This window comes from Ornithorhynchus anatinus, chromosome 2 (genome assembly GCF_004115215.2).
Source record: "Ornithorhynchus anatinus isolate Pmale09 chromosome 2, mOrnAna1.pri.v4, whole genome shotgun sequence".
NCBI lineage: Eukaryota > Metazoa > Chordata > Mammalia > Monotremata > Ornithorhynchidae > Ornithorhynchus > Ornithorhynchus anatinus.
This window is the reverse complement of record NC_041729.1, coordinates 84,098,937-84,116,972: the sequence shown is the minus strand read 5'-3', so window position 1 is coordinate 84,116,972 and position 18,036 is coordinate 84,098,937. Positions and strand designations below refer to the sequence as shown.

The window sequence follows — 18,036 nt, the reverse complement described above, 5'->3', positions numbered from 1 at the left end:
ATATTAAGCCGTCAACCAGTCATATTTATTGAATGATTACTGTGTGCAGAGCATTGTATTCATTCAATCATATTTAGTGAGCACTTACTATGTGCAGAGCACTGTACTAAGTGCTTAACACTGTACTAAGCTTAGCATTTGGGAGAATGCAATATACCAGATTTGGTAGACATGTTCTCTGCCCACCAGGAGTTTGCAGTCTAGAGAGGAAGCAGATATTTAAATAAAAATAAAAGTGAATGTATTTGAGAAACAGTGAAGTGAGGTTTACTTCTTAGGTTTAATCAGTAGAGACCACTGAAGTCATGAGTAGGTGGAAATCTATTCTAGCAATAAAATGGCAATTTGCTAACTGAGATTTGCTATTTTAGAGAGGATTTAGTTCAAACCCAGTAGTATTTATTTTTATGATAGATGAAGATTAGGCAAATTGAACTTGTTCCTGCTCTATTTTGAAGGGCCCTTACATTAATTTTAAGCTTAAATTCTAGGTTTACAAATGGGTATAAGGTTAAACACTTTCAGATAACCATTATGTTCTCCCATAGTCAGTTTATCTGACGTTATAAATTTTCAGTCTCTGCCACTTGCCTGTTGTGTGACCTTGGGCAAGTTACATAACTTCTCTGTGCCTCAGTTACTCCATCTTTAAAATGGTGATTGAGACTCTGAGCCTTATGTGGGACAGAGACTGTGTCCATCCTGAATATCTTGCCTGGCACAAAGTAAGTGCTTAACAGATACCATTTAAAACCAGCAGTGCTTGACACATAGTAAAGGCTCAGTGGAAAGAGCACTGGCTTTGGAGTCAGAGGTCATGGGTTCGAATCCCGGCTCAGCCATTTGTCAGCTGTGTGACTTTGAGCAAGTCACTTAACTTCTCGGTGCCTCAGTTACCTCATCTGTAAAATGGGGATTAAGACTGTGAGCCCCACGTGGGATAACCTGATTCCCCTGTGTCTACTCCAGCACTTAGAACAGTGCTCAGCACATAGTAAGCGCTTAGCATATACCAACATTATTATTATTATTAAATACCATAATTATTATTACCAAAATAAATAATAATAATGGTACTTGTTAAGCACTAGAGCTGTACTAAATGCTGGATTACAAACAAGACTTTCAGGTTAGACACATGGGGCTCACAGTCTAAATAGCAGGGAATAGGATTTAATTCCCATTTTACAGAAGACGAAACTGAGACAGAGAGAAGATAAGTGACTTGCCTGGGGTCAATCAATCAATCGTATTTATTGAGCACATACTGTGTACAGAGCACTATACTAAGTTCTTGGGAGAATACAGTGCAATAGAATTAGTAGACATGTTCCCTGCTTACAGTCTAGAAGGGGAGAATGACAATATAAATAAATTATGAAATATGTACATAAGTGCTATGGGGCTGAGGACATAGAAGCGACAGAGCCAGGATTAGAGCCTGATCTTCTGACTTCCAGACATGAGCTTTTTAGACTAGGCTCTTTCTCACTAGGCCACCCTGTGTGTAAAAGAATACCTTGGCCTTCGTTATGATTTTATTCTAACCATGGAGTATGGTAAAAACAAGTCCCCTACCACGCCAGATATTCAGGGTTGAAAGCTGCTAAAACACATTTCTTAATTCCTGGAGTTTTGCAGTTTCTTTCCAGAATGAATAATAAAACACATGCTTGTGGGCCAGGGAAGCATAAAACCATTCCTAGAGGGAACACAGATACTACTCTCTAGTTTGCGGAAGCCCAGTGAGTATCAAAGTATCAAGTGGTTTCTGAAAATTTCAGACATTCAACTCATGCACCATTGCTTAAACAGAATTGCCTTCCTGTTGCTTATATCAGCATGGTGCCTCTCTCGAGAAGATCAAGATCCTTGATACGTTTTTAACATCTAATTAATCCTCACTAATCTCTTTGATGTCAAAAAAGGATCATTAGTGGGTTTTTTTTATGGTATTTGTTAAGCACTTACTCTGTGCCAAGCACTGGGGCAGATATAAGCTAATCAGGTTGAACACAGACCCTGTCCCACTTGTGGTTCAAAATCTTAATCCCCATTTTATAGAAGCTCAGAGAAGTTAAGTGACTTGACCACACAACAGGCAAGCGGCATAGCCGGGACTGTGTTCTATCCAACTGATAGGACAAAGACACCGGATTGTGCCTGGCCACTGTGTCACTTTGAGTGGTTCGGCCAGTGGACCTGTGTGACTTAACTTCTGTGGGCCTCAGCTACCTTATCTGCAAAATGGGGATTAAGATTTAGAATGACAAGTGGGACAGGGACCATGACCAACCTGATTAGCTTATATCTACCCCAACGCATAGTACAGTGACAGACACATAGGAAGGTAAGGGTTTACTATAGTAAGGGCTTAAAAAAACATATAAAAGGAGGAGAGATAAATGTAGAAACTATTATTTATGTGATTCTATTTATTGCATAGCCACTATCTGTACGAATGTTTATTTTAAAAGCATTTTAAGCTACTGAATTCATTTTAAGCAAGGATGTTCTGGAAAAAGATGATTTTATCTTTAATTGAAAATTCCAATGGCAATTCTTCATCTGCAAGTTAGGAAACAGCCGGTTTCTGAAAATGTGCTATTTCCTTCCTTTAAATTTAAGTAGGGCTTTTTTCTTTTCTTTCCTGGTTTGTACTTTCTTCCCTTCTCCTCTCCTTTCCTAAACTCCAAAATGATTTTGTGTATGTATTTTTGCTTTGACTGATGCTTCATATTATTAAATATGTTAATTGTGCCAACTGTTGATTTAGATCCCATCTACCTTGCCCACTCTTAATTTCCTCTTTCATTTTTGTTTGTTCCAACAGTTCTGGGCTGTGCCTTCTGCAGAGTCGTGCTCTCTAAGCCATCCGGGACCTTTACGTCTCCATGCTATCCCAACGACTACCCCAACAGCCAGGCCTGCAGGTGGACCCTCCGAGCCCCCACCGGATACATCATTCGAATAACGTTTCATGATTTTGACATTGAAGAAGCCCCTAACTGCATTTATGACTCACTGTCCCTCGACAACGGAGAAAGCCAAACCAAATTTTGTGGTGCCACTGCCAAAGGTTTAACGTTTAACTCAAGTGGAAATGAGATGCATGTGTCCTTTTCAAGCGACTTTAGTATCCAAAAGAAAGGCTTCAATGCCAGCTACACAAGAGGTATGTTAAATGAAGATGTCCACCTTCACCTTCACCATTAATTTAACATATTTATAGTGAGTGGACTTTGGAGTAGAAAAGCTGACATGCTGTTTGGGCCATATGTAAATGATTGGAAGTGGAACTTAAAGACTTAGGCAAGATTTGGTTAATCAAAATTTGTAGGATATTCCTATTGAAAAGTTTGAAAATTTAGGAATGGAAAAATTTCATTGTAAGCAAAGGCCCAAAACTTTATTCTTTTGGGTTATGACAAAATATAGATTCAAAGGTTTTTTGGGATACAGTAAGCTCCCACTCTGTAGATGCTAATTGTTAGCAATTAGTAGGTTTTTGAAGTTCTAACAATCGCACTTCCAATTTCAGCATATTTCTAGCTACTTTTATTCAGTATTTAAAATTTTATGTTTTGCAAAACTGTATTGAGAAGCAAGTTCAGAAATTAGTTAATGAATTATAATAATGAAGGATTATAGGACAACAGTTAACTGCTTAAAGTAATTTTAAAAATCAGTAGTCATGGAGCTGTTTCAATAGGGATGAATAGATAAACTATCAGCTTTTTTCTCAATAGGGTTTATTAATCAAAAAGTTTTAATTTATCCTATTTCTCAATGCCTGAGTTGATAATTTCCATTCTACCCTATATATCTTGAAATAAAATACTAGTTTACTGAAAAATAAGTGTATACAGATTGCATAGGAGAAATCACTTTCTTTACTGTTAACTAGATTTCTTCATTTTAAACTAATATCAGTGGATTGTGTTTAATGTCTTCATACTGAATAGTTGAGTTACATCATATGATGGGCAGGGAAGACAATGGCTAAGATGGAGAAGCAGCATGGTGTAGTAGATAGTGCACAGGTGAGGGAATCCACAGGTCATGGGTGCTAATTCTGGTTCTGCCACTTGTCTGCTGTGAGACCTTGGGAAAGTCACTTAACTTCTCTGTGCCTCAGTTACCTCATCTGTAAAAAGGGGATTGAGACTGTGAGCCCATGAGGGACAGGGACTGTGTGTCTACTCCGATTTGCTTGTATCCATCCCAGTGCTTAGTACAGTGTCTGGCACATAGTATGCGCTTAACAAATACAATTATTATTATTATGGAAGAAGAACAGAAAGTAGCAGCCTATAGTAGTAGTATTCCAAGCACTTAGTACAGTGCTTTGCACATAGTAAGCGCTTAATAAATACTATTGAATGAATGAATGAATGTGTCAAAGGGAGAGAGCAGCATGGTGACCACTGAGAGATCCAGCTATAGTGGAATCTCTACAAAACACTCCTGCTATTCAACCAGTGGTGTTCATTAAGTGCTTACTGGATGCACAGCACTGTACTAAGGGCTTGGGAGAATACAGCAAAGTTGGTATACCCATTCCTTGTCCACAGAGTTTACAGTCTAGAGAGGGAGACAGACATTAAAATAAATTACAGATATATTCTCAAGTGCTGTGGGTTGAGAGTGGAGTGAATATCAAGTGGAGAAGCAGCATGGTGTAGTGGATAGAGCATGGACCTGGGAATCAGAAGGCCATAGGTTAATAACGTAATGTTGTTATTTGTTAAGCGCTTACTATGTGCAGAGCACTGTTCTAAGCGTCGGGGGAGATACAGGGTAATCAGGTTGTCCCATGTGAGGGTCACAGTTAATCCCCATTTTACAGATGAGGTAACTGAGGCACAGAGAAGTTAAGTGACTTGCCCACAGTCACACAGCTGACAAGTGGCAGAGCTGGGAGTCGACTCTAATCCTGACTCTGCTGCTTGACTGCTGTGTAGCCTTGGGAAAGTCACTTGACTTCTCTATGCTTCAGTTACCTCATCTGTAAAACGGGGAGTGAGACTGTGAGCCAAACTTGGAACAGGGACTATGTCCACCCCAATTTGCTTGTATCCACCCCAGCACTTAGAACAGTGCCTGGCACATAGTAAGCACATAGCAATACCACAGCTATTATTATTATTATTATGGGGTACAACAGATTGAAGTGCATACGCGATGCAGAAGGGAGAAGGAACAGGGGAAATCAGGGCTTAGGGAAGACAAGACACGATTTTAATAAGAGAAGATGGGGAGAGTCACAGTATGTCATATGTATAGGTGGAGGAAGTTAAGGCTAGAGGGAGGATGTTGCCAAGAGGTCAGCAATGAGACAGATGATATCGAGGTCCAGTGAGTAGGTCAGTGTTAGAGGATTTGAGCATGCAAGCTGAGTCGTAGTAGGAAGTCAGTGAGGTAAAGTAGTGGGGGAAAGCAATTCCTTTCCTAAGCATTACTTATCCATCTTTCTCCGAATCCTTCTGCTGCTGCTGGGTATGGATATATGAATGCTATTTTCATCAGTATTCCAGGCTGTGTTTCCTAAAGGCAAAATGAAATTCAGAGTTGAGAAAATTTATTTGGATATTCAGCAGCCATAGGGCATCACCCTAAACAATTTGAGTACTCATTTATTTCCTAATTCATGGAAAATAGTGCCATCACTAAAATAAACACCTACTATTTTAAGGGGAGGGGGGAATCACCAAGGAGTTCTGAATTATTCAGTATCAATAGCTAAATCACCTAACTTTTCACTTCACTCTAACTGCTATTTCATTCATAGAACGCTGTCTAATCACCCACTGAGGAAAATTAGAAGATTCTTGATTTCAGTCCCAAAAGAATGGAAAAAAAATAGTGCTCGAAAATCACTAGACAGTGACATTTGGCTTGCAGTCACAGTGGAATCTCTTTTTCCCTTATTGCTCATGTAGTATGATTTGGTTACTCTGAAATAAAGGATTCTTTTAGTCTCCTACCAAAATATGCTCCGTGTTGACATTTGGACACTGGCAGTTTTATGTATTATGTGTAAGCACTTGTACCAAATTTCTGCTTTTAAATCTCATACCTAATTCACTGCTCTCCCACATACACATAATTCTTCCACTGACCTAAACTTTTCCCTCTTTGAGAAGTTGTAATGTTTGAAGCTTCTAATAGCTGTAAGCCTCTACCAACTGTAGATGGTCAGTGTTGTTATAGTAAAATTAAGAAAAGGAGAATTTATTGACCCAGTTAAGACTTTTATTTTTTCCATCAGCATTTTAAATTTTGGACTCATTCAGTGGAATCACTTAAAGAATATTTTCACAGATATACATTATACAGCCATAAATCAGTCATTCAATTTCATATGCAGAGCACTAAACTGAACACTTGGGAAAATACAATAGAATAGAGGTGATAGTCATCATCCCTACCCACAAGAGATACAGATTACAGGAGGCAGACATTAAATAAATTACAAATAGGGTGAATAGTGTATAAGGGTATATATTTAAATACTCACGAGCTGGAGTATCAAAATATTTACCCACTTCTGATTTGGTTTACATATTACATTACATATTATATATTACATTTGGTTTACATTATTACAATTACATATTTTCAATTGTTTTTTGATTAACTAAATACCCTACCTTTTTCCATACACCAAGCAGAGCACTGAAGGCGAAATGGAATTTATGAAGACATGCAAATAAAATGTGACAGGGTGAAATATTGTAAAAACACTGTATTTTTTAATTGCTTAGTGGCAGGGACCATATCTCTGAATTTCATGACCTGATTTTATTGCATATAAGCAAAATAAAGCACAATAATAACAATTGAAATTGAAAACTAGTATAGTGACACTAGACTGTAAGCTCTTGTGGGCTGGGAATGTGTCTGTTATTCTTGTATTGTACACTCCCAAGCATTTAATAAAGTGTTCTGTGCACAGTAAGTGTTCAATAAACGCTGTGTTAGTAACACAGCGTGGCTCAGTGGAAAGAGCACGGGCTTTGGAGTCAGAGGTCATGGGTTCTAATCCCAGATCGGCCACTTGTCAGCTGGGTGACTTTGGGCAAGTCACTTAACTTCTCGGTGCCTCAGTTACCTCATCTGTAAAATGGGGATTAAGACTGTGAGTCCCACGTGGGACAACCTGATTCCCCTGTGTCTATGCCAGCGCTTAGAACAGTGCTCGGCGCATAGTAAGCGCTTAACAAATACCAACATCATCATCAACAAATACAAATGAATGAAAATGAAGGAATGGTTATCAAAGCTTTAGCTACCAGGCCAGTCAACATCTAAGTTGCTGTGTCTTTAAGAGCTGCAGCATAAGGCCTGGTGAATTCACCTTGGAGGAGCAGAAAGGCTGTGGGGATCCTGGGAAGGGTCAGTAGTAATAATAATAGTATTTGCTCATTGTTTGCCAAGTAGTATTCTAAGCCCTGGGTAAGATACAAGTTAATCAGGTGTATAGTACCTGTGTTTCATTGGGCTCAACGTCGATGAAGGGGGCAGAACGTGTATTTCATCCTCATTTTACAACTGAGAAAACTGAGGCACAGAAAAGTTAAGTGATTAAGATCATAGTAGTCAAGTGGCAGATCCAGAATTAGAACTCAAGTCTTCAGTCTTTTATTCAGGCCTGTGCCCTTTTAACTAGGCTATGCCTCCCTTCCGAGGCCCCATATTGTGGCAATTCTTTTATTGCACTGAAATAAGGCTAGCAGAAGGATCAAAATGTCTCTTGAGCTATTTAAACTGAAACCTGATCCTTCCCCTCAGTCATGTAGACAATCTGCAACCTCTAAGCATGAACTTCTTTGGCTATTACTCTCACACACTCTCTTCTTCAACTGTAGTTGCTATAATAATGCACTTATGATTTATATTTTATGGACATAATGGACACATACAAACCCATATCAAAATGCCACTAAGAAGCAAGGAAATTAAATATTCACAGTTGGTGCAATATGAGTCTTTCCCATTTGTAAAACGCTATTTGATTTTGCATATTACTAGTTTTAGGTATTTCTGTTATTTAAAATAATTTTTTAATGAATGCTTTGTTGACTTTTAAAGAATCACTAAACTTAAACTCTGCACAACTTTAAATTAAGCACTATAAAAACATATTCTAAGAATAAATATCCAATTTCTAGTCTTAAGAAAAGTAGTGTCTCACATGTCTAGGATTTAGAAGAATTAGGCAATGAGTCTGAGAAAGGTATTATTTTTTCAACATTCTTTCCCTGTTTGGTTTCTTTGGAATCTGTGTGTAGTGGAGGGATTTTGACCATATTTGATGCAGGTAGATGTTTCCACTGATTTTATTAATAGGGGGAAAAGAAGAAGAAAGTTAAAGAAAGACATTAGTAAATGTGAGCAAGGAAAATCCAAATTTTGCCAAGAGAATAGGAATCTTTGGTGTATGTAGTCTTCCTTTTTTGTGTAAATTGGATTCCAAAGTTCACTTTTAGTAGTCTGTTAAACCCAGTAGCTTCATTAATCAAGAGCAGGCCTTCTGCAGGGGTTTATCTTTAGTTGTCAGGACATTGTCAGGTTCAGGCGAATCTAGAGGCAATCATAGTCTGTCCCATTAGTTATGATGGTCCTCTGCTGGGCCTCTTAAGGGCCTCCTTTCTCAACAGATTTCAAATAGTTGTGACCCCCATGTGGAATGTGTACTATGTCCAACCTGATTACTTTGTATCTATCTACCCCAGCATTTAGAACAGTACCTGGCAAACAGTAAGCATTTAACAAATACTATAAAAAAAAGGAGATGCTTATTCAGGATGGGAGAGCTAAGAGGAGGTTCAGAAGAAATGAATTAAAAGAGAATAGTGGCAGATAAGTACATTGTAATGGTCTGGGAGTGGGAAGGAATAATCAGTAGGAGGGAGGAGTATTTTCTTTTTTGGAAACAGTAATTATTAAGTGCTTACTATGTGCCAGGCACATAGTAAACAAAGCTAATCAGGTTTGACAGAGTCCAGGTCCCACATAAGGCTCACAGTTTTAATTCCCATTTTACAGATGAGGGAACTAAGGTTCAGAGAAGTTAAGTGACTTACCCAAGGTCACACCATTTGGAAGTAGGAAATAGTTTCCCAGGGAATAGGCAAAAGCTGGATTCAGTAGATTACTAGTGTCAAATCTATCTGTTTTCTGGAAATAATCTTTTATCTTTGATCACCAATGTGTTTTGTTCTAGTTGCTGTGTCCCTGCGGAATCAAAAAGTCATTGTTCCCCAGCCCAAAGATGCTAACCTGGTGTCTGTTGCGAAAAGTGTCTCCATTCCAGATCTCAGCGCATTCACTGTATGCTTCGAAGCAATCAAAACTGGCAATAAAAGCAGTGCCTGGAAGGCCTTCACTTACTTAGATCCTTCATCAACAGAATTACTCAGTTTTGGGAAGGCTAGAAATGGCCACTTCCTGTATATCTTAGGTTCAGAGTGCTTGCTAGACAGAGGACTAGGTGTGAAATTAGATGAAGACATTTTCACAGGGTCCTTTGAGCAACTGTGCCTCCTTTGGAATAGTTCATCAGGTTCTGTAAGTGTAAATTTCAAAAACAGCTATGAAACAATACCTTGCACTTCTGCTGTTAACATGGTTCTTCCGGGGAGTGGGAAATTGGTTTTGGGCTCCAACAAAAACGGAATAAACTCTTTAAATGGAGACATTTACAACTTTCGCTTTTGGAATTTCACCATGAATTCCAAGGACTTGTCCAACCTTAGCTGTGATGTGAAAGGGAACATTGTAGACTGGCAGAATGAGTTCTGGAGTATCCCAATATCACTTCTGAAAGCTGAGAACAACCTAAGTTGTGGTAAGTTCTGATTATGAGAGGTTTTACTTGTCCTCTAGTTGTTTGGATAATGTTGTTTGTCAGCATAAAATGTGTTGCTGTTAAAAGAAAAGAAATGCAGGCTCCCATTTTCTGAACATTCCTTCTTGGTCCCGCATTAATTAAATTTGGCAATATGGGAAATTAACCATAATATGAAACAAATGCATAAAAGCTAAAAAGCCATGATGGAGGATTATTTTTCTTCACATACTATTCTTGTTTAAACAAATGAAATCTGTGGTAGTGAATTGATATTTATTGTTCTGGTAAGAGGTCCAAATTATGTAATTTTATTTAAAAAAGTAACACTGCTATTCTTCATGTCATTGTGCATATATTAGAATAGAAATTGCTTATTTTTATGAATATTCCTTGGGCTCCAGAGGGACCTTAACTCCATAATTGAAGTTTGCTTTTAGATTACAGGAAAACTAGGACAACTGGTTGTTCCAGATAGTACTTTTGATTGTTTACTCTCTATAGTTCACATTCCAATTTTAAAGTAATAGATTGCATGTAAAAGTTCAAATGTGGACCGTCCAAGAAAGCATTTCATGTTCCAAAGGACCTATGAGAGAAATTGGACCACCATTCCTTATTATATGGTGTACATCTACAAATATAAACTGAATATGTAGCCATTTATACATATTTGCATTTAAATATACATTATATGACTGTCCATATTCTTGAAGATCAATCAATTATATTTATTGAGTGCTTAGTGTTTGCAGAGCACTTTACTAAGGGCTTGGGCGAGTACCATGTAGCAATATCACAGAATTGGTGGACATGTTTGTGCCCACAACAAGCTTAGAGGCTAGAGGAAAATAAAGACATTAATATAAATAAATACATTATGGATATGTGCATAAATGCTATGGGGCTGACAGCAAATCCAAGTGCACAGGTGAGGCCGACAGGAGTGGGAGAAGAGGAAATGAGGCCTTAGTTTGGGAAGTCCTTAAGGAGATAATAATAATAATAATGTTGGTATTTGTTAAGTGCTTACTATGTGCCGAGCACTGTTCTAAGCGCTGGGGTAGACACAGGGGAATCAGGTTGTCCCACGTGGGGCTCACAGTCTTCATCCCCATTTTACAGATGAGGGAACTGAGGCACCGAGAAGTGAAATGACTTGCCCAAAGTCACACAGCTGACAAGTGGCAGAGCCGGGGTTCGAACCCATGACCTCTGACTCCAAAGCCCTGGCTCTTTCCAGTGAGCCACGCTGCTTCTCTGATGTGCCTTCACTAAGGATTTGAAGGTGGGGAAAGTAATTACCTGTTGGATATGAGGAGGGAGAGCATTCCAGGCCGGAGGCGGACTGTGGACGAGAAGTTGGAATTTGAGGAGAGAAGTGTGCAGGCAGACTTATAGTAGGAGAGCAGAGAATGATTTAAGACACTGATTGAGTGCTTTAAAGCTGATCATAAGGATTCTCTGTTTGATGAAGAGGTAAATGGGCAACGATTGGAGGTTCTTGAGGAGTGGGGCATCATCGACTCAGTGTTTTTATAGAAAAATGATCCAGGCAGCAGAGTGAAGTATGGATTAGAGTGGGGAGAGGCAGGTAGCAGAGAGTTCAGCAAAAAGGCTGATGGAGTAATCAAGACAGGATAGGATAAGTGCTTGGATTAATGTGGTAGAAGTTAGGATGGAGAGGAAAGGGTGGATTTTGGATTTTAACAATGTTGTGAAGGTTGAACTGACAGAATTTAGTAACAGATTGAATATGTGGGTTGAATGAGAGAGATAAGACAAGGATACTGCCAAGGTTGTATGATTGTGAGACAGGAAGGATGATGGTGACGTCCATAGTGATGAGGAAGGACAGAGTTTGGGTGGGAAGATAGGAGTTCAGTTTTAGACATGTTACATTAGAGGTGACGGGAGGACATCCAAGTATAGATGTCTTGAAGGCAGGAGGAAATGCAAGACTGCAGAGAGGGAGAGAGATTAGGGCTGGAGATGTAGATTTGGGTATCATTCACATGGAGATGGTAGTTGAAGCTGTGGGAGTAAATGAGTTCTCCAAAGGAGTGATTGTAGATGTAGAATAGAAGGAGACCCAGAACTGAACCTTGAGGGACACCCACACTTATGGGTGGGAGGCAGAGAAGGAGACCACGAAGGATATTGAAAATGAATGGCCAGGAGAAGGGGGTGGTCCATTGTGTCCAAGGGAGTTGAGAGGTCAAGGAGGATTAGGATGGAATAGAGGCCATTTAATTTGGTGAGAAGATCATTGATGACCTGTGAGAGGGAAATTTCTGTGGAATGAAGGGGATGGAAGCCAGATGGGACGGGGTCAAGAAGAGAATCGGAGGAGAGGAATTTGAGACAGCAGGTTAGAAAACTCACTCAAGGAATTTGGAGAGAAATGGTAGGAGGGAGATAGGGTAATAACTGGAGGGAGCTCTGGGGTCAAGAGAGGTTGTTTCTAGGAATGGGGAGACATAAGCATGTTTGAAAGCAGTGGGGAAAAAGCCACTGGAGAGCTAACAGTTGAAGAGAGCTGTTAAGGAGGGAAGAAAGGATGGGCAAGAGTTTTGATGAGGTAAGAAGGAATGGGGTTTGTTGTGCAGTTGGAGAGGGTAGCTTTTGAGAGAAGTCAGGAGATCTCCTCTAGATATACTGCTGGGAAGATTGGGTGAGTTGAAGAAGGGGGCAGAAAGGGGGAGAGACTGAGGAGGGGAAAGGGTGAGGAGGGGCAGGGACATAGGTGTGGCCAGCTGAATTGCTCTCCTTAACTTTTACAATGCTCTTTCTGACTTTCTTGAATGGTATACTAGCATCAGGTCTTGGAAACACAGGACCTGGAATGTGTTTAAACAATAATGATAGGGAGGGAATTTCCTCATAGTTAATGATCAACTATGGAGGCTGACAATCTGAGTCAATTAATTGCCAGGAAATATCTGCGTAAGAGATTAGTCCTGATCCTTAAACCAAGTGAAATTTAGTAAGTGACAAGAATGTCTTATTTACTGTTTGATTTTTGTATATGTCCCTGAAATAATGTGGTTTTTCTCTATACTAGCCATTTCCTAGAAACTAGTGATCAGTACAGTAATCAGTGGTGAAATTAGATTTTATTCCAATGAATTTACCAAGTGCATTAAAAATGAGGTTAATTCCAAGTTCAATTTAGGACTGAAAAGTATTAGTGTGAATTAAGAAAATAAATATGTTTTGAATTTGAAAGAAAAATAATGGGACTATAACAATAAACCTATTGTTATGTTTGGAGAATTTTAACATCCTTGAGGGCAGGGAGCATGTATTACACTTCTTTTAACTCTCCCAAGTGCTTAGAACAATGCTCTGCACATAGTAAATGCTCAAGAAATACTATAGCTTGATTGATCTATGAGGCAGGTTAATGTATTACTGTCAGTGAACTTTATAACTGCTTCAGAGCCTGTAAGCTTATATGTCTTTATTCACACTTTCAGAAAATAATGCCTAACATATTGCTTTTTATCAGCTTTACAGAAATAGTTGAATTTTTTATAGGGCTTGGCTTCCTTTTTAAAACTCTAAGTTTTTGTCAAAACCTATTCATTATATTTTCATAGTTATGCAGAATTTTTTCTCCTTAGTATTTTATCAACTTCATTTAATGCCAGAGTGTTTGAAAATATCTGTATACATTTTGTGAGTTGTCTAAAATTATACACTATAATTCCTGTAAACACATTATATGATTGTTATAAGCTCATCATTTCAGAGAAGTCATCCTTGATTTTCCAAAAAGAAAAAAAGGATTTTAACCTTTTTAGCTTCTCTACACTATATATTATTGTATATTATAATTTGGGGCTTCTTATTTATCAAAACTTTAGCTTTGAATGCATTTGTTCTTAGAGCCTAATTATGAGCCTGGAAAATAGCAAAATCTTTTTGCTTAACCAAGTAATTTATACTGAGTACAAGTAAGTATTGAGTCCTTAATTTTACTGTCCTAATCTCTTTTAGGGATTATGGACTTGTTTACAAGTGCCAAATATATGAAACATATGATAGTGAGTGAAAGGGAAGTGTAAAACCATTTAAGTGCTTAGAATAAGGTGTCTTTTTTTTTTTTAACCAGATTGTAGTAAGGAATGCTGGAATGAAAACATTAGCCAAAAGGTTACCCCTGATTCTTGCTGCTGGCACATAATTTTCAGGGGCCCTTTCCTTTATTTCCAGAATCCAGATCCATCAGGATGCTTTTGGAGGGCCAAGTAAAGAAATTCCTTGCCATCAGTTTCAAGAACCTCAGTCAGTTCTCTTCCCACCCAGCTCCTGCATTTTGTTACTCTTGAACCAATGTAATCACTGTACTACGTTATCATCTCTCCTGCTGCTAACCCCTTATTCATACCTTACCTTCCTCCTGAAACTCCCTTCTCTTCTACATCTAGCACTCCTGGAGGAAGCGAAATTTTAGGAAGGCTCTCAAGATGGGGAGAGCTGTATTGTGGAGGATTTTGAGGGAGAAGGAGTTCCAGATTGAGGAACAGAATGAGCGAGGAGTTGGTGTTAGGAAAAGAAAAGTTCCTACAAGAAGCTTTTAGGAAGGAAGGGGGGCACTCAAGGAAAGAGAAGAGCCACAAATATCTGTGGAGGGATTTCTCCAGGAAAGGAAGGGGGGAAGAAAATCCTGCAAATGCACAAGGCATAAGGATGTGTGAATACCCATAAACCCCTATTTCACTAGATGTACAATATTTTCAGATGAGGGGCACAAATGGATAGAACTCTCAGATATCTATAAAATTCTATGAATGTCCTGAAATCCATTTGGTGTCCTTAAGTAGGTAATACAAGAAATCTTGTTGGCCACTGTCTGATATGTGACCTTGGGCAAGGCACTTAACTTCTCTGTGCCTCAATTATCTCATCTGTAGAATATGGATTAAGACTGTGATCCCATGTGGGACAGGAACTGTATCCAACCTGATTAGCTCACAACTACCCCACCTCTTATATGCCTAGCACATAGTAAGTGCTTAACAAATACCATTAAAAAAATCACATTGCCACTGGGTCATATCTGTGGTATTTTCAGTCTGGGTTACTTTCTCTGATGGTGACAACAGGATGCCCAGAGGGACAAAGGAGTAGCAGATGATTTTTGTTATTGTTGATATTATTATTGTTGATAATAATAACTGTGGTACTAAATGCTTACTATGCCCCAAACACTATGCTTAACACTGGGATATATAGAAGATAGTCAGTCATGTCAGTCATAGTTTTTGTCCCATTTGAAACTCAAGGTCTAAGGAGGAGGGAGAACAGGAATTTATTCCCCTTTTTACAGTTTTCAGAGGCCAAATCTGGAGGGATAAAATCCAATTTGAAATTATTTTCTTTTCCCACTATCTTCCTCCCTTCTCTTCTCCACACATTTTTGTTTTTGGTCTGATTTAGAAAGTGGGTTCAGGATGGTACCAATGTGGAAACAGGAGGAAGTCATCCTATCCTTGGTATTCACAAGAGGAAATTCCAGGCTGTCTACCATCTCCATCAAATTGCACTCTCCCAAGGGCTTAGTACAGTGCTCTGCATAGAGTAAGCACTCAATAAATCTGATTGGTTGTTTGATCAATTGGAACCCCAGAGTAGGGAAGGTATATGTCTCCTAGAGCCAGTGTTGATAGGTGAAGCATCAAGTTTTCTCAGTGATGAGATGCAGGGGATATTGAGCTTAAATAAGCCATTTTCCTCAGTTTGATGACTGTTTATTTTCTTTGTTTGAGATTGGTGAATTTAAGTAACTGCCCTATCATAGACTTTAACTACAGCAATTTCATAAAGGCTTGTTGCAATAGCAAGAAACATAATACTTTGTACAAATGTACCTTGCTTTAGTGTGTAAATAGATGACACCCTATGATTTATCTTTAAGGATATATTCATATTGAAAAGGTAATAGTTGCAATAAACCAAGGCTTTTGTCTTTCATAGTAGACAAAGTTTTCTAGTTTGCAGACTGTTTCTGACATTTTATTTACAATTCTCTAATGGGTTTTCTATTCATCTCTGATTTAGCTGAACACCATAAGTGCCTGATCTCCGAGCAGACCTACTTAATTGCTTGTGGGTGATTCAATTTCCTTGCACTTACTGAATCAATGATCATTAAATGATCCCTTAGGTCTTGGTGGGTATCCAAAAATTTGTGTAACAAATATTGCCATTTGCAAAGAATGAGCCAACAACAACTAGTTAAAATATCTAAGTGATTTTCAATATTGATACTTGGCCATTGAAAACCGCTCTTGAGGAAAGTGATCTGGTTAAACTGTGGACTAATTTCGGGATCTAAATTCCCCACTGGTCTTTCAAGCAAAAATTCTATGAGTTGCTAAGTGGAGGAGAAAAGTGACAACTGGAGCAGCGAGTAATTAGTGGCCTTTAGTACTAGCTCTTGCTTTGTAGCACAAACTGATCCTCTGAGCTGCCCTCCTAATCTCTGACCTAAAGCAATATGAAGCAGAAGGGCTTGGGAAAGGCATCCATCCTGCTATTTCCAGGAGATGGGAAAAAGCAACCGAAAAGATCTGGATGGGTCAGTGGGGGAGGTTCTGGATGAGTGGCCATAGATCAATCATTCATATTTATTGAATGCTTACTATGTGCAGAGCACTGTACTAATGTACAGTGTAACAGAGTTGGTAGGCACATGTTTCCCTGCCCATAAGGAGCTCACAGTCTAGATGGGTAGCTCAGGGAAGCCAGGATCCACCACTGCCACTGAGGGTGGATCAAGAGATGGAAGAATCAGAGGAAGGCTGGAGGTTGTGTCTAGGTACAGGTATGTGGGGGTCACTGCTGATAATGAGAAGCAGTGTGGCTTAGTGGAAAGAGCATGGGCTTGGGAGTCAGAGGATGTGGGTTCTAATCCCAGCTCTGCCACTTGTCTGCAGTGTGACCTTAGGCAAGTCACTTAACTTCTCTGTGCCTCAGTTACCTCATCTGCAAAATGGGAATTAAAAGTATGAGACCCACATGGGATAACCTGATTACCCTGTATCTACTACAGCACTTAGCACAGTGCTTGGTACATAGTAAGAGATTAGCAAATGTCATTATTATTATTATAATGCAGGAACTCTTCTGCATCAACTTCAGCCCCAGTGGTTTTCCAGATCCTCTCACACACTCCCCTGATAACGATCCCAGTTGGGTAAGGGCAACTTTTCAGAAAGTTAGGGCCTATGAAAATACAGCTTCCAGGATGGGCTTCTTATTCCAACTGATTAAATGTATCTATGCTGTGTTCCAAGTTGTTTGCCCTCAACCTAACTGTGTTTCCAGACGGAATTTGACTGGGGAACTGTTGCCTTTCTCTGAGGCCCTTTTCTCATTCTGCCACATAACCACTTTATTCCCATCCTCTGTTGGCCAGTTAAGCATGGGGTATCATAATGAGTGATAATTCTTGCAACCTAGAAAATATTTAGCGTCTTTATGCCTGTAACACTAGGTTATTCTCCAGCTTTTGCAGTTAATTACATTTTACAGGTTTTACATTTCTTGGGGCAAGTTGAGTGATCTCCGATTAAATAACCTCATTTTTAAGGTTTAAGAAGTAGCATGGCATAGTGGATTCATGGGCCTGGGAGTTAGAAGGTCATGGGTTCTAATCCCAGCTCTGCCACAGGTCTGATGTGTGACCTTGGGCAAGTCACTTGACTTCTCTGTGCTTCAGTTACCTAATCTGTAAAATGGGGATTGACACTGAGCCCTAGGTAGGACAGGGACTGTGTCCAACCCCAGTGCTTAGTGCAGTGCCTGGCACATAAGTGCTTCAAAAATACAATAATTACAATTATTATTTGAACTGTTAATGGAGTAGTATTTACTAGGCCTTAAACTAAGCACTTGGGAAAGTGCAGTCAAGTTAGTAGACACAATCCCTTCCCTTGGTCATGGGTTTTTTAACCTTGTGATGCCAAAGTCTTGGCTAACTTGGGTCCAATTGATCCTTGAAAACAAAAGTCATAAAATCCAGGAGTGTTCAAAGGACTGTGATCTCAGTTCTAATTCCTGGAGTCTGAGTCATAAGTTGATCATTCACATTGCAGCACCCAAGGGTATACAATTATTGATCTCAGATCCTCGAAATTAAATAGGAAGTTTCAGCAGATTCTCTGTTTCATATT

The 18,036-nt window shown here is 39.1% G+C and overlaps 1 protein-coding gene across 6 annotated transcripts in view; it reads left to right on the top strand.

The window, feature by feature from the left end:
• Nucleotides 1-18,036, top strand: part of ADGRG6 (adhesion G protein-coupled receptor G6) — a 184,470-nt gene that overhangs the window by 95,301 nt on the left and 71,133 nt on the right. For 4 of the 6 annotated variants that reach the window (XM_029055801.2, XM_029055810.2, XM_029055796.2 and 1 more), the window contains exons 3-4: nucleotides 2,834-3,175; nucleotides 9,230-9,853. In XM_029055801.2, the coding sequence (XP_028911634.1) occupies nucleotides 2,834-3,175; nucleotides 9,230-9,853 (966 nt within the window). The remainder of the gene's footprint in view (nucleotides 1-2,833; nucleotides 3,176-9,229; nucleotides 9,854-18,036) is intronic. The other 2 variants (XM_029055841.2, XM_029055834.2) reach the window with 1 other exon arrangement.